At 31.6% G+C, this 15,394-nt stretch overlaps 2 protein-coding genes across 5 annotated transcripts; one reads left to right on the plus strand and one right to left on the minus strand.

The window, feature by feature from the left end:
* Window positions 1-707: 707 nt before the first annotated feature.
* On the plus strand, window positions 708-6,158 carry LOC114185967 (protein disulfide isomerase-like 1-6). The gene is made up of 12 exons (XM_028073957.1): window positions 708-1,433; window positions 1,941-2,070; window positions 2,304-2,469; window positions 2,753-2,871; window positions 4,369-4,449; window positions 4,539-4,628; window positions 4,724-4,795; window positions 4,873-4,941; window positions 5,231-5,311; window positions 5,450-5,584; window positions 5,762-5,815; window positions 5,904-6,158. The coding sequence occupies exons 1-12, from the start codon at window positions 955-957 to the stop codon at window positions 5,991-5,993; spliced, it is 1,566 nt and encodes a 521-aa protein (XP_027929758.1). The 5' UTR covers window positions 708-954; the 3' UTR covers window positions 5,994-6,158.
* Window positions 6,159-7,895: 1,737 nt separating this feature from the next.
* On the minus strand, window positions 7,896-13,057 carry LOC114186084 (sulfite exporter TauE/SafE family protein 3-like). 4 transcript variants are annotated; one of them, XM_028074102.1, is made up of 13 exons: window positions 12,823-13,057; window positions 12,427-12,686; window positions 12,176-12,335; window positions 9,933-10,133; window positions 9,771-9,835; window positions 9,658-9,685; window positions 9,457-9,557; window positions 9,213-9,299; window positions 9,052-9,102; window positions 8,702-8,923; window positions 8,518-8,611; window positions 8,262-8,402; window positions 7,896-8,159 (listed from the first exon to the last, which is right to left on the minus strand). In XM_028074102.1, the coding sequence occupies exons 2-13, from the start codon at window positions 12,646-12,648 to the stop codon at window positions 8,074-8,076; spliced, it is 1,458 nt and encodes a 485-aa protein (XP_027929903.1). In that variant the 5' UTR covers window positions 12,649-12,686; window positions 12,823-13,057; the 3' UTR covers window positions 7,896-8,073. The 4 variants fall into 4 exon arrangements, with proteins under 4 accessions (XP_027929903.1, XP_027929902.1, XP_027929899.1 ...); XM_028074101.1 differs by having other exon boundaries at window positions 12,427-12,748; XM_028074098.1 differs by having other exon boundaries at window positions 12,427-12,690; window positions 12,823-13,054.
* Window positions 13,058-15,394: the final 2,337 nt, after the last annotated feature.

Consider the following 15,394-nt stretch of genomic DNA (forward strand, 5'->3'; position numbering starts at 1 on the left):
AGAGGAAGAATATAAGGTGAAATTATAATTTGAGAAAGGATTAGAAAGAGCCTGGATTAAGACACGCATAACACTGTCGTTATAGAGAAAAAGCTTTCACTAGTCCTCAATTGGTTGGAGCATCGTGCTGATAACGTGTTATGAAATAAAGTGAATAACATAGAGAATGACGACAGATAATAGAGAAGAGAAAAAACAAGAGAGAATAGAGAATGAGAGAATAGGGAGCAACTCATCTGTTTGTATGTGTGTCTTATTACTGATAGGACGAGTCCTATTTATAGGTACAATATGGTAACCCAGAAAGGATATAAAATCAAATAGTAAATACAAAATATTACATCATAAAGAGTAATGAATAATATGATTATCAATCATATGAGTAATTGTATAAATCAATGGACACGCTGACTGATGGGAATGTTATTTCTATTTTCAACTTTCAATAACTAATTACAATATTTCCACCATTATCTTTACATTTTAAACTTACATTTTTATGCTTTTTTACATATATAGGTTAATCTAGATGTTGATTTTAAGAAACACTTCTAATACAAGAACCTGTATGTACTTTTTCATTTTTTTTTTAATTTTCAACAAACTGATTAACTATTTTTTATTGATCGGTAAATAAAATGGAGGAAGTTCTCCTGCTAATAAAAATCTGAATTTTTAGAAAAAAAGGAACACTTTGTTGTTTTTTTTTTTCTCTATGGTCAAGGATAGTGGCAGGTTTGGAGTCTCCTGAAATCTTGTTAACATGGTGGCCCTGAAATTAAGGCGCATCCGTAGTTTGTCACTGTGCCCTTCTAAACCATTCTCCGCAGCGTTTTATTTCCCACTTCACGCACATCTTCACTGATGTGCATTCTGCCACTTTTACCAATTTCCTAAACCTTTCACAAACCGCATCAGATCTTGATCCCCGACCAATTCTACTAGACAAAAAACATGTCTACGAGGAAACCCATCTTAAGATTCATCTTCGTTCTTCTCTCCCTTCTCCTCGTACTGAAGTTTAATGTTGCAACAGAGATTGAGGATGAGTTGGAGGAGCTGTTAGCGGTGGACGAGGAAGTAGAGCGTGAAGCCGATGGGGGTGGCGAGAAGTTATCAGAAGCAGAGGTTTTAAGCAAAGCCCAAAGAATCGTTATTGAGCTCAACAACGACAACACAGAGCGGGTTGTTAATGGAAACGAGTTTGTTCTGGTTCTGGGGTATGCACCTTGGTGTCCAAGGAGTGCTGAGCTCATGCCCCATTTTGCTGAGGCTGCAACTTCTCTGAAGGAATTGAAAGTCCCTATTGTTATGGCCAAACTTGATGCTGACAGGTACCCAAAGCCCGCATCTTTCCTTGGTGTCAAAGGCTTCCCCACTTTGCTTCTCTTTGTCAATGGCACCTCTCAGCCCTACTCTGGTGGTTTTACTGCGTAAGATGCTCTAACTCTTCTCACTTATTATTGCCTTCTCCGATTTGTATCCAATGCTGATTCTACACTTCATTCACATGTATTGGTGAAGTATTCAAACCTTTATTTAAAAAAGGTTATGAGAATGTAATACTGCTACATGATACTTAGAAAACATGTACAATGTAGATTCATATAGACATTAATGAAACTTATCGAAATTGTCCTCTCTATGTATGATTTCAAGAAAGGGATGAGATTTACAGGACTATTATTCAAGAAGCAACTTTTGATGGTAATGATTTATAATCTATGTTTTTAATAGTGTACTGGAACTATGTTCTTAATTTGGATTTGCTGAACTGCAATTATATATTTACTATGTTTTATGAGTTTTTGTTCATATCTGGATACAATATACATTTAAAATAATCATATCCCCGTATCTGGATACGTGTATCCTATCTTTGTGTGTGCTGTTTTAGCTTTCAATGTTTATTGGCTTATTTGTTTTCATGATGCTTTCAGGGATGATATGGTGATATGGACAAGAAAAAAGACTGGTACTCCTGTTATTCGGATAAGTTCAGTGGTAGAAGCAGAGAAGTTTCTGAGGAAGTATCAAAAGTTTCTCCTTGGTCAGTTTGATAACTTTGAGGTATGTGAAATTTTAATGTAAGGCATGCTGAGGTTATCATACATGATTTTCCATATTGGCACAAGGTTCAAACGAGTGAGAGTTGTGGAGTAAATCAATCAATAAATGTAATATTTGGTGCTGCAGATTATTTTGTTAATGAATTCTCCTGTTGATAAAAAAAAAGGAAAACATTTACATTACCCTTGAATTTGGTTGTGTGGTAATATAGCATATCTTTTTACACATCGCAGGGACCTGATTATGAGGAATTTGTGAGTGCTGCAAAGTCTGATAATGAAACCCAATTTGTTGAAGTAAATCAGGTAGCGCTTGCCAAAGTTCTTTATCCAGCTATCAATTCTAAAGGTCGTTTTCTTGGGATTGTTAAGAGTGAACCAGAAAGATACACTGCATATGGTAAGTCTGTTTTTGGTTTGTAACTTTCTAGCCATGTGTTGGATTCGCTCTACTATTTCTTCATTAAAATATTAAGTAAAACAAATAGTGATATTAATTGGTAATACGGGTATCACTCAAAGTGGCTATAGCTTAATATGTGAATTCTATACCTGTTGCATTATGGCATGTTTATGTATAACATGATTTTTTTCCCTCTTACCTCTGTCTGTTTTCAAGCACACCAAATGGTGAGGAGTGAGGACTTACTAAAGCAACATGCAAAACTTTCCTGATTGTGCAGATGGAGCTTTCACAATGAATAAGATACTGGAGTTTGTAGACTACAACAAGTTTCCATTAGTTACAACGCTGACTGAAATGAATTCTGTCAGAGTCTATGCCAGCCCTGTGAAGCTTCAGGTCGGTATTATATCCATATTAAATCTATAATAGATATTCTTTTGACTTGCAATTCATCTTGTTCTTAGAAATAAGGATCATTCGAGTGGATCTAGACCATGATTGATAGTTGTCCCTAGAGAGGGAAGTGGTAACAATGATGAAAGAGGGGCTCTCACTAGGGTGGATATAAAATGGACTGGTAGGGCTTTGAATAGGGTCACGAAAGAAAGGAGGTGGAGACGTATTATCCTCTTGACCAGAATTAGAGGTGTTGCTTGCCATGAAATCTAACTTGCCTCGGGTACCATAAAAGGCAAACAGAAAAGGAATAAAGATGAAATTTAGGCATAAAATCTGTGTATTTTTGTCTCCAATGATTGCAAGAATATATGGCATGTTTACACACAACATGACCTAATAGGATAAGATAGGATATAAGCATACGCCTATAATATTCCTCTACAATTGAGACAACTCATATTCTTGTATGTACACTTTGCATTTAAAGAGAACGTATCATGTTGTTCTTAAGCTTGAATTAGGTTCCTCTTGATGGGTTTATGTATATATATTTTTTCATATATATGGGTTATGTTTATAGACATAGTCATTGGTTATGGTCATTGAGAGATTGTGGTTTCATATGGTTATATGACATTAGTCTTACACATATAAGACCTTAGACACCACTTTAACCCCAAAACCTTAAGGCAATGTTGTTATGGGTCTTTATTCTTATATAGTGTTTAATTTTGTCTTTTCTATCCAATGTGGAACTTTGACTCACACTTGGACTATTCCCAACACCTCTATTATTACATATGATACTCAACACAAATATTTTTGTCAATATTCAATAAATCTATAACTATAACCAGAGTTAATTACGGTAAACTCTTCTGTGGTAATGAATGTTCTGGTTGAACAATGACTAGATTTTGATTATTTGACATTATGGTTGGTTTTACTTTTAATTATTAGGTATAAATTACTATTTGAGTATGTGATACCAATAAAAATAAATCAGACAATCACTCTAACAAGTCTTTCATCTCATCAAAATCATAATCTCTTCTATGATTTTCCATGTGTTGATCACTTGGTGACCACCTTGATGGTTGATAGTTGATAATTGAAACAAATGTGAGTGTATATGTAAAGGAAATGAATGTCTTTTTCAGCACTAATAATTGAGCATATTTCTTTTGTACAAAAGTATTCCGGAAAATCTGAACAACAAAAGAACTAAGTTGTGGTTGTTCTCATCCCATTTGATTTTCAATAACAGTAGTTTGGTTAAAAGACTAAAAGACCTTGCAGAAACTAAGCCACTAACAGACTTACTAAAGTTTCTCCAACTGCACTCCAACAAGTGGGCCTTCTTTGTTGTCAATCAATAATAAATTTAACTCATCATGGGCTGTATGGACTGTTCCTTGTTAATTTAATTTTTAATGTTTCTGTTCAAGCTTGCTAATTACTAATAATCGATGTTAATCATTTACTTTTTTCTAGGTTTTGGTCTTTGCAAACATTGATGACTTCAAGCTTCTTCATGATCCTCTTCAGGATGTTGCTAGAACATTCAAGTCAAAGGTGATTAACTTTGGCCTACATGTGGGGCTTTAAAACCATTTTCCTGCATTTTACAGAACTTCTGGTCTAATTCTTTTATTTAAATGCAGATAATGTTTATATATGTGGATATTGATGATGAGAACCTTGCAAAGCCCTTCTTAACATTGTTCGGTCTTGAAGAATCAAAAAAACCTGTGGTTAGTTTATTAGTTAGTAACAATGATATTTACGGTTGTATTAGTTTAAATAATCTTGGCTACTGATGTGATTTACTTCTTTGTTTGCCAAATAGGTCGCCGCATTTAATAATGGAATGAGCTCAAAATATTTGTTGGAATCAAAACCAACACGAAGCAATATTGAAGTACTATTTGCTCTTCTGTTTATTTTAGTAATCACCTACAAAAGGAGACTAATTAATGTTAAAATGGCATTCTGCAGGACTTCTGCAATAATCTTGTGCAAGGTTCTTTGGCACCTTACTTCAAGTCACAACCAATTCCAGATAACGTGAGTATCATTTAAAATTTTTGCATAATTTTCTTATACGTGTAAGGTGTCTTACTCCCTTTAGTTTCAAACAATTCAAGAAATTAGCTGCTGTCAGTGTCATATGTGGTACTTTAGTTTTTTTAAAATCAAATTGAATGCATAAAATATGTCAGATTCATTCTGAGAGATATAGTGTTCTCTATGATTATAATGATATAATTGAACACTAAAAGAAGTTGTTTATTTTAGTCCTGAAAACTTATTTCAATGTCTTGTTAATTGATTATCACGGCATTGGAAATTGCAGACTGAAGCAAATGTCCATGTTATTGTTGGGAAGACATTTGATGATGAAATTTTGAGCAGCAAGAAGGATGTGCTCTTGGAGGTTTGCAAAGTTTCATCCCTTCTTTATTATGTCATTTGCTCCAACTTCATTAGTTTGTTCGTGTTGGATATAAAAAATAAAATTATTCAAGTGTATTTACTTGGTGTATTTTCGCTCATGAGTCGTGACTGAAAACAGGTGTTTACACCATGGTGTATCAACTGTGAGGCCACTAGCAAACAAGTAGAGAAATTGGCAAAGCACTACAAAGGATCAAGTAGTCTAGTGTTTGCAAGGATAGATGCTTCAGCGAATGAACATCCAAACCTGCAAGTAAGCGTAATGAAAATCTTTGTTGTCTCTACTTTTCATGGCAGAACAGCTCATAGACTCTTTTGTGAAAATTTAAGATCCTGGGGTCTTATCAAGGACAAATGGTTTTTCCATATTGACTACTAACATGATGAAAGTTTATGTACTGAAAATGCATTTTATCTTTGCTTATTTCAGGTGAATGACTACCCCACACTTCTGCTTTACAGAGCAGATGATAAGGCGAATCCGGTAAGTACTTATCTGCACTCCGATTTTGGTGATAGAATTTCGGTTTATATAGTTACCACTCTATATAACCAAACATTTTCTTATGCAGATCAAACTTTCTACAAAATCTGGTTTGAAAGAATTGGCTGCATCCATCAACAAATATCTAAAAGTGAAGAATGTCAAAGATGAGTTATAGAACACAAAAAAGTTCTGGGAGAAAAACATTCAACCATCTTGAAAGTAAACAAACATTACATAGAAAGAAACAAGTATAATTGTTGCCTTGGGAAAGCATTTTCTAATTGGTATTCTTTCCCTTACCGTTTTGCTTAACCAAATATAAGTCACTTTATTATTTGAATTAGCTATAGAGATGTAAATTTGGCCAATAGTCCATGGCCGGTCCTAGCCCACTCCTTAGTAACCCTTTGAGAGGGGGTCCAAATGAGGGGGTTAGGATAAGGGTCAAGGTGGATTTCATCCACTAAAATACTTTAACTAATTCTTAAAAATAATATTTTAAGCTTGAGTCAAAGATGGAGTTAAGTCGTCTCAGGTCGACCTAGATCAAAGATCAAGACTCGACAACCCGGACAGGTCGAACCAAAGACAGACATATTTTTTTAATTGGGGGTCTTTTAGCCTTGTGGACTTTTTTAGCCACAATCCATGGCCAAGTCATGTGGAATGGATCAAATTAACGGTTCTAATTAACTCACTGCTAAATCGTGAAAAGTTAGGTATATTATTAGTACGTGATGTACAAGAGAACATCACATGTATCACCATTTTTATTGTCCCAAAAAGAGCTCTAACCGTTGAGCAAGTTCATGTGCTTGTGTTGGGGAAAATGAAAAATAGTCTGAGTGCTAGTCTGGCATGTCAATAATTGTGCTAGAATTTTCAGTTTCCATCTTATCATTTTCCACCAAACATTTTGCCATTAAATACTGAGTAGCAAGGTACAGATATCAATCAAACCAAGACTTCACATTTATGCTTTGAACAACTTGATAAACGTTTGATGTTGACAATGTATTAGTGCAATTGGCCTAACCTAACCTTCTGGCATGGACCGGCAACAATAATTGTTACTGCTTATTTTCCTTTCACCATTATTCTTTTTTTTTATTATTATTTCTAAAATTGGTAAAGGATTCTCCGATAAGCACGAGTAGTGAGGAGGAAGACAAAACATGTCTAAAACTGAATATATACAGACAATGTAAAGAAGTATTGCACTATTATTTAATCATAATATATATATATAAAAGCTTGTTTATTTTTATTGTAACTATCTTAAAAATAGTAGAAAATATTATATGTTTATCTTATTGACAATTGTATAAAAACTTGCATTGACATGCCCATTAAACTCAATTTATATAAATCAAAACTCATGAGTGACACATTAAAAATTTGGTAACTATTTATTTGTACAAGTTCACTCTCAAAGTGTAACTTACAAGTCTTTTGAATATTAATACGATATATTTTATTCACCCTCACTCAAAATTTTCATATTTATAACTGAGGTAAATATATTGGGAGTTTCTTTGTTTTTCTGGGGGCTACATAATTCAATGTATGCAGAAATCACGTGTGGTATTATAGTTATTGAACATTCTTAATTATTTGGATATAGGCATGATTGGTTGGAAAATGACTACATGCTTATGGGTAAAGTTTCTTCTTCTATACAAATGGTTCATTGGTCATTTAGAGGAAGTCGGAGAAAATGTATAGATATTTATCAACAGATTGAGTTTAAGTATTCTTATTGCAAAATAAATTGATTTTTTTATTAGAAAATAAGATTTACTGTCTAAAATAGTTCTTGATTTCTTTTATAATAAGCTTTAACGGCCTATGTCTAGAGTTATTTAATTGTTTAATTAAAAATTTTCCTTTGTTTTTACATACATGGATTTGATCCGGTCTTTCCACACTTTTTGTATTTATTTTTGTAATAATATTTTTCATGACAAATAAATAATAAATATTTTTATATTTATTTTAATTACATAGTCTAAATAATAAAAATGGTAATAATTATAATTATTATCACCAGATAATTTAAACTGATAATGAATAAATGCTGGCATGCTTGACAAACAATTAAATGCTGCCTTTTTTATGCTTAAAATTCTTGACAAAAACACTACCAAAATTAAGACTTGGTAAGAAAATTCGAATTGAAAAACAATTGAAAAATGTGAATTAAAAATAGTCCGTTCCTTGAAATTGAATCTACAAATAGCCTGAATTTTGATGCTTTAGGCCGCGTAGGTACAAAGGTTTTCAAAACCCATGTACTGTTGATGTTCAATTTTTTGGATCATGTTTGCTATGCCAACACTACCTGCAATGATATAATCGAAGTAAAAAAAATGAAACAATGTCAATAAAACATTTGCAAAAATACGAGGTTTTAGGCATGAACAGAAATGCTAATGAGACTTGCCTAGTGATAGTGCACTGACAAAAATGGTGCCAGAGAGGATGAAAATGATGAGTGATGCTCTCCCTAACAAGGCAACCAGCTTTTTCACTAAAACTTGCCCAACAAAGGCCGCAAGAGTGGATACAGCCACAAAGTAAAGAGCTACAAGAGGCCATCAGAGAGTGAACATTTGAAATTATATATATGATTTGAAACCATAATGCTATTAGTTGCTTAATTAGTTCTACACCAATTATTAGTCATTCACCATACTTACTATAAGGAATGGGAAACCGATTCAAAAGGTAGTATTCCACCACTGACATAGATGCAGAAAATGTCATGGCAAAAGTAGCTGTAGCACTTGACACCTGCACAGAAAACAAAATTGTCACTCACAACGTTCTGCAGAAACCTCAATCAACTTTACTGTGTTGTAGTAGAAGGACGAAAAGTGGTACCTGAGGAGGGATTCCTAACTCGAGAAAAAGAGGTCCCAAAATGAATCCTCCACCAAGACCAAGCAAGCCACCAACCATACCAGCACAAATGCCACAGGCAGAATACATAATTAACTGGTGTGGTCGCCATTGTGTTTGTTGATCTCCTTTCGACGCTATCACTGTCTTCCCTTTGTATAAACGCACGGCCTGAAAGGTTGTCACTCCTAAAGCCACAGGGACCTGCAAAAAAACAAGAAATATGATCACTATCATGCCCTTCTCTAACGTTGTTTTCTCCATGCAGAGTTAATTCGAACCAAAAGCAACTCTGTTGCACTTCATGTCATGTGGAAATGATATTTATGCACCTGTAATATATTAAGTATCCAGTACTCGATTGAACAAGTTGTTGTGTGACTCTGTTTGAAAACAAAGAAAGCCATGGTTTAATCAGTATTCCACGTATACTCATGCAACAAAGAAAGTATGAAAATTGCGGATTTAAATTGCTCATCAGACAGATACCAACTTTTCCAATTTCGCATGCAAGTATAACGACCCAGACAGTGAAAAGTATTCCAAGTGCTTTCCAGCGAATATTCCCAACCAGAGATCTCTGCATGGCAGTCACATGCGTCATTCCCATAAATAATAGATTTGTCAGTAGAAGCTGCTTACTGACAAAGTTTAGTGAACAAAACTACTTTTATATATATATATATAAAATGAATCGCCATTGATGTTAAGTTTCATTTTTAATTCATCAGTCTCACCTTTTGGTTGGATTTTTCAGGAACCGCATGATTACTTCCGTTTGGGGCTGTTGGGCCTCCTGGTAGAGGCTCATATGCGACCTCCTCAGTTCTTTCGGCGCCTAAGTAGAGTGTGGATTATATCACATGATAGTTTTGGAAACCACAAACAACTGAACTTATTACAAACATCTAGAATACACTTTTCACTGACCTACTTACCATTTAACTGTGATTGTCTAGCAGATTCCTGGAATTATAACCGGAGATGCATTAAAAGGATGTAAGAAAACAAAACACAAATTTATTAGCAATTCCTCAAGATATGAAATCACCTTCTTGATAATGGTTTCTTTTTTCCATGTCTCAATCCCCTTTAGCAATGCCTTGGTTGCAATTCCTGTTTTGTACACGCACAGATAAGTTCGTCAAAAGAACGGCATCGAAAGAAGAGGAAAAAAAAAATGATGAAAAGTTAAATTCTTAATGGTTCTTGCCTGCGAAAATAATAATTAGCAAGATTGTGATCATCCAATCAGCGAAAATAACATTGAAGACAACTCCAATGCTGATTCCAAGCACCAGCACTGGTTGGAAAAGAAGTGCCAAATCGTAATCAATGACCGGCATGTCAAGTGTTGGGTGCTTTTGCTTCAAATTGTAGAAAACAGTTGATGCGGCTCCACCAGTAATCATACCTTCATACATATCAAACCGTCAGCACTTGAAAAATATACCGGTTGTTCAATATCTTCGTGAAATTGTTTTTCAATCAAATTCATGTTCTGCCACTTTTCAACAAACAAAGATACAAAAACTGCTTTTTTATATAAAATATGACATGAATTTTTATGAATAAAATAACTAAAAACATTTATATCGTAAAGTTTTTTCGTAAGGGTTAGAAAGTGTTAGAGTAAAAGTAGTATGAAGACGCATTAGAATAATGAATTTTATGAAACTTTATGAACACAGCTTTGTCCAAAAGTGGCAAACTGGTAGCTATGGTGAAGAATCATGATTGAAGCCATGAAACAACATTCTTATCCTCGTGCTCACCTTTTTTTATTATTAAAACAATGCTCAACGCACAACTCATTTTCTTTTTTAAATATTAATGTATAAAAGAGAAACATACCCAGTATAATGAAGACAGAGATAAAATAAATAAATTAAAGAAAAGCTAAAATAATAGATATATGCAAACTTAAAATCTCAAAAGTTAATTTTTCCACTGTGCTAGGAATAGTGCGATAATTGTATTATTTCTATTGTTATATTCAATTGCAATTGAAACTAATTTTTTATAGGTATAAATTTATTAAAAAAATATTTTAAGATAAATAATTTCGTTTAATATAAAAGAACCAGCTTCTGCTTCAGAAAAGAATACATAATACTGAAAGAACTATAGAAAAATAATCAGAAGACGTACATTTTTATATTGAAAAACAGTTTATGTTTCAGATTTTTTTTACTAAGTTCCAAGTGTTGGTCTCCAGTACCTTGCTTATTTTAAAAATAATTTATTTTTTTCTATAAAGAACTGAAATTAAGAGAAAAAGAAAACCTCGATCTTGAAGATATTCGAATTATACAGTTTCCAAAGTCTGGGTTTTAATCTATCGACACGATTGGACGAAATGTCACAACAAAAGAGAAAGATTCGTCTTTTAACTTTTTCAATAAGTTTTTCTTATTTCAGATATACCTAATAATATAAAATATTTTATTCTTTTTCACACGAGTTGAACAGCATATATTATAGTAAATCCGCATTAACTTAATTATAAATTTATATATACAGGAAATAAATATGTTGTTTAATACAAAAAAAAAAGCCTTAAAAGTTAATCTGGCCCATGCATAAAAGTTAAATTTATTTATTTTAAGTATTTTATCTTAATTAAATTAAAAGTGCTTGATGTAAATTATTTTACGCAGTGCGCTTTTATAATATAAAAAAGGTCTAAAATATAAAAATATAATTAAAAACTAAATTTCCAAGTATTTAATAAACATAATTGGGATATCAAGCCAAAAGATAAATTGTCTTTATTCCAACTTTAAATTCAAAGGAATTCGATCCAACTTAAACAAAACTATTGAATAATAATAATAATAATACTAATAATAAACAACTAAAATATTCAATGTATTTTATTAATTAAATTTATATTTGAAAAATATTTAAATATTCAATTCTCTAAATATTATATGATATAATCTATGTTAAAAAAATATACTAAAAAATATTTTAAAATTACAAAGTGAAGAGAGGAAGAGAGAAATCATATATTATAACCCAATTGAAACTATTCAATTTAATGAAGATTTGACAAGGTTAGATCGAAGGTCATAACAAACATAGGAACACGATCAAATCCAATCTCTCACTTTTTTTTCATTGGAGTATTATGGAACTGTTCAAACCTATCAAATCACAGTCCAACTTCTCTGTACACTCTTTGAAAATAAGACATAATCACATTCTTTTGTCACTAGTAGTCTTAATATTAACAATAAATACACAAATTTCACTGGTAACGGTTTGTATTTTGCAACTTAATCAGAACGAATTCAAAGTTTGCAATGAAACTTAATCATAAATACCCTAAATTTGAGGAAATTTAGCAACTTGTTTTTGTTTTTGTTGTTCAAATACCAGTTCATAAACACACACAAAAGATAGAGCCGAAGATTCTTTTATCTGATATAGAGAGAGATCTGTAATACTTACATTTGGATATTGCAGTGGCTGATTTTGGATCAAATCCAATGATGAGGGAAAGCATGGTGACAAATATGCCACCGCCACCAACACCTCCCACAGTTCCGAATGCAGATCCTAAGAATCCTATTATCGTCCCTGTCACTATTCTCCAACCAAATTCTATGTCCTGCAAATTAACCACTCATCATCGTACAACAAATACTTACAAAAAGAGAAACAGAGATAAGAGTTTTGGTGAATGAGTGAGAGTATATTACTGGCCAAGTGTGTTGGTATCCTGATCCAGACGAGCTCCACAAAAAGTTCGCAACTTTAGAAAGAAAACCAGAACCCTCCCTTGTCTCAACCATGGTGGGATCCATGGTTTTCTCATTTGGGTTTTCATGAACAGAAACAGAAAGAGAGGGTGAGACAAAAAGAAGAAAAATCACTCCAACTACTCGCACGTCCCACCCATGTTTTGATCCATTCAGAGCCATGTTGTGTGTGTTTTTGCTCGCCAAAGCCAAGACTCAACCTTGCTGAATAAAAAGTTGCATAAACCCAAAACAAGAACAAAGCTTATGCTAGTTACTCTTCCTGCAAGAATCAATAATCAAGCACATGTGTGGTAGGTAAGGAAGTGATGAAAACTGAGTCTGAGAAAGAAAAACCTCTTTTTTCCCTCAGACGAGTAATAATTGTTGAACCAAGCACACTTACGATTTCTCCACCCTCCTCTCACACTACCTTTTCACTCTTTATATTTCTTATTTCATTTCATACACACTTCTCCTTTTAAAACCCTCACCTTTTCTGGTTTCACTTTTTCTCACCAAAAATACTATTTTTCATACCAAAACAACCACTTATCAACTCTATTAAAAACGTGTCTGCCACTGTTCTTATTCTTCTCATTCAAATGGAGAATCCTTATTATTTTCATTAATTTTTTTACATTTTTTCCATGACTTTTTTCCTTTTCGTTCCACCTGAAGTTATGGAATATCCAATTAGGCACCATTTAAAGTTATATCTTAAAATGCTGAGTCAGGAATGAGTTGGATTAAAGACTTTTTCTCATCCCATCCCTGCCACTTGAGTGTTAGAATATCAGTAAACACATTACACTTTATTTTATAAAGGTGATTATGAAATTAATTGGATTAATATTGTTGGAATTTTTGTTTTATTTTGGATTTTGTCATGAGTTTTTATTGCAATAGAACATTTTTTTTTTGTTCATTTATCTTAAAATATTTTCATTGATCTAAGAGCCTGTGGTTAAATCTTAATACGAAGAAATGTTTTTTTTTTTTTCTAATGTAAAGGGATAAACCAAAAGATACTCACTTTTGAATTGTGAGTTGTCGATATAAGAACAAAATCTTAAGATTTAATTTGAATCTTTATTTTTTCTTATATATCATTTAACTTAATACAATTTTTAACAAATCTAACTCGATTTGAAATTTGTGAAAAAATAAATTATACTACTTTTGGAAGAAGGCAAGTAAATAGAGAAACGAAAAAGAAAAAAAAATAAGGAAAGGAATTTGCTTGATTCAGAAAAGATATTTTTTATTTAATACTTTTTAAATATAATTGATATGGTAATATAATTTTATATGTAATGTCATTGTGTATGTTAAAAATTAAGAGGAAGAGCTAGATATTATTGAGTGATAAGAAGTAAATTAAAAAATCTAAAATGAATCGTTAAAAGTTCCTTTTAAAAGCGTTTTTATTAAAAACATTTATACATACAACTTAGTTCTTACTTAGAACAACGAGGTTTGAAAATTTTGAAGATTCTTTCCCTTATACTTATAGAGGAAACTGGAACTTTATAAGTAAAGTATGGCGTAAAGTAAAATCTGGAAGAAAATTAAATATGAAAAATCAGATAATGTTTTATTTGAAAGTTAATGCACGTACCGAAACTTAAACAATCTCTGCTAACAATTATGCAATTTTACATAACAAAATAAAGAATGTAATTACTACAATTAATAAATATATTATTATTCAATATTAATATTTTATACTGCTGTTAATCATAAATTAGTAAAAATATTAATTTTAGTAACAATTAGTTCAAAAGACACATTTAAATGATTTTCTTGTGTTGATAATGAAAAAAGAAAAAAATCTTAGCACTTAATTTGATATTATTGCTAAATTAAACACAGATGAAATATTTATTCTAAAAAAATAGCATTTTATCAAATCTTTGACTTCTTAAGCATATAAAGACGTTTGATGCCAATGAGGAAAGACGTTTTCATATTTCTTGAAATTATTAATTTAAATATTTTTTATGTTTTCTTCCTTTATTTTTTCTTTAAATTTTGACTTTTTGACATAATCGCAATTTCTTTTTAAAATAAAAGTGTTTTTTTTATGCATCTAATTTTAGGAGATTTTTTGCGCATATTAACTGCGTATGTTTAATATAGGGATTTATGTCCTTTTCTATAATGATTTCAACCGATGATAAATGCAGTATCGTATAACACAATACCTCCACCAACCAACAGTGATTTAGGTCAATATGTATCTACAACAATCATTAACACATAAATTATTATCTTTTTTATCAAAATCTCATGCAGTTATTGGTAACTTTTTCTTATTTAAAATAATAAAATATAAATAATGTACGAAACCAAACTAATGATTTTGTGTTATGAAATTTATGGATGTACACTAAATTTGTTAACAGTTACCTATGATTGATTGTTATTGATGTTATTGTAACTATTGAGTTGTATTTCTTGACTGCCTTTTATATCTATAAATAAAAACTTCTCCTTTTGATAAATGATACATAGACAATCTGTCTTTACTCTCTATTTTTCTTTTCTCTCAATTATTTTATAACATTTTGAACATATTTATGGACACAATATTTTCTATATTCAAAAAATTTATATTTTTTCAGTTCAATGTTTCTTTTTTATTTAAATATGTGATTAGAGTGTTATATAATCGTATTATCTTACTTACATGTTCCATGTCTCTATTAATGTGAAATTATAATTAATATAAATGACAATGAGGTTAGTATAAAGTAATAAGTAACTTTTATTATTATTAAAAGTATGTTGAATAATATTAAACGATCGGAAATATTATTTAAATAAGTGAAATAATAATGATAATCTTGAAATATTACGACGATTTCGTTATTCAAAAAGTTTTTAACTAAATCAACACTTTTTTTTCATTCTAACTTAAATATAA

This window comes from Vigna unguiculata, chromosome 5 (assembly GCF_004118075.2).
Source record: "Vigna unguiculata cultivar IT97K-499-35 chromosome 5, ASM411807v1, whole genome shotgun sequence".
NCBI lineage: Eukaryota > Viridiplantae > Streptophyta > Magnoliopsida > Fabales > Fabaceae > Vigna > Vigna unguiculata.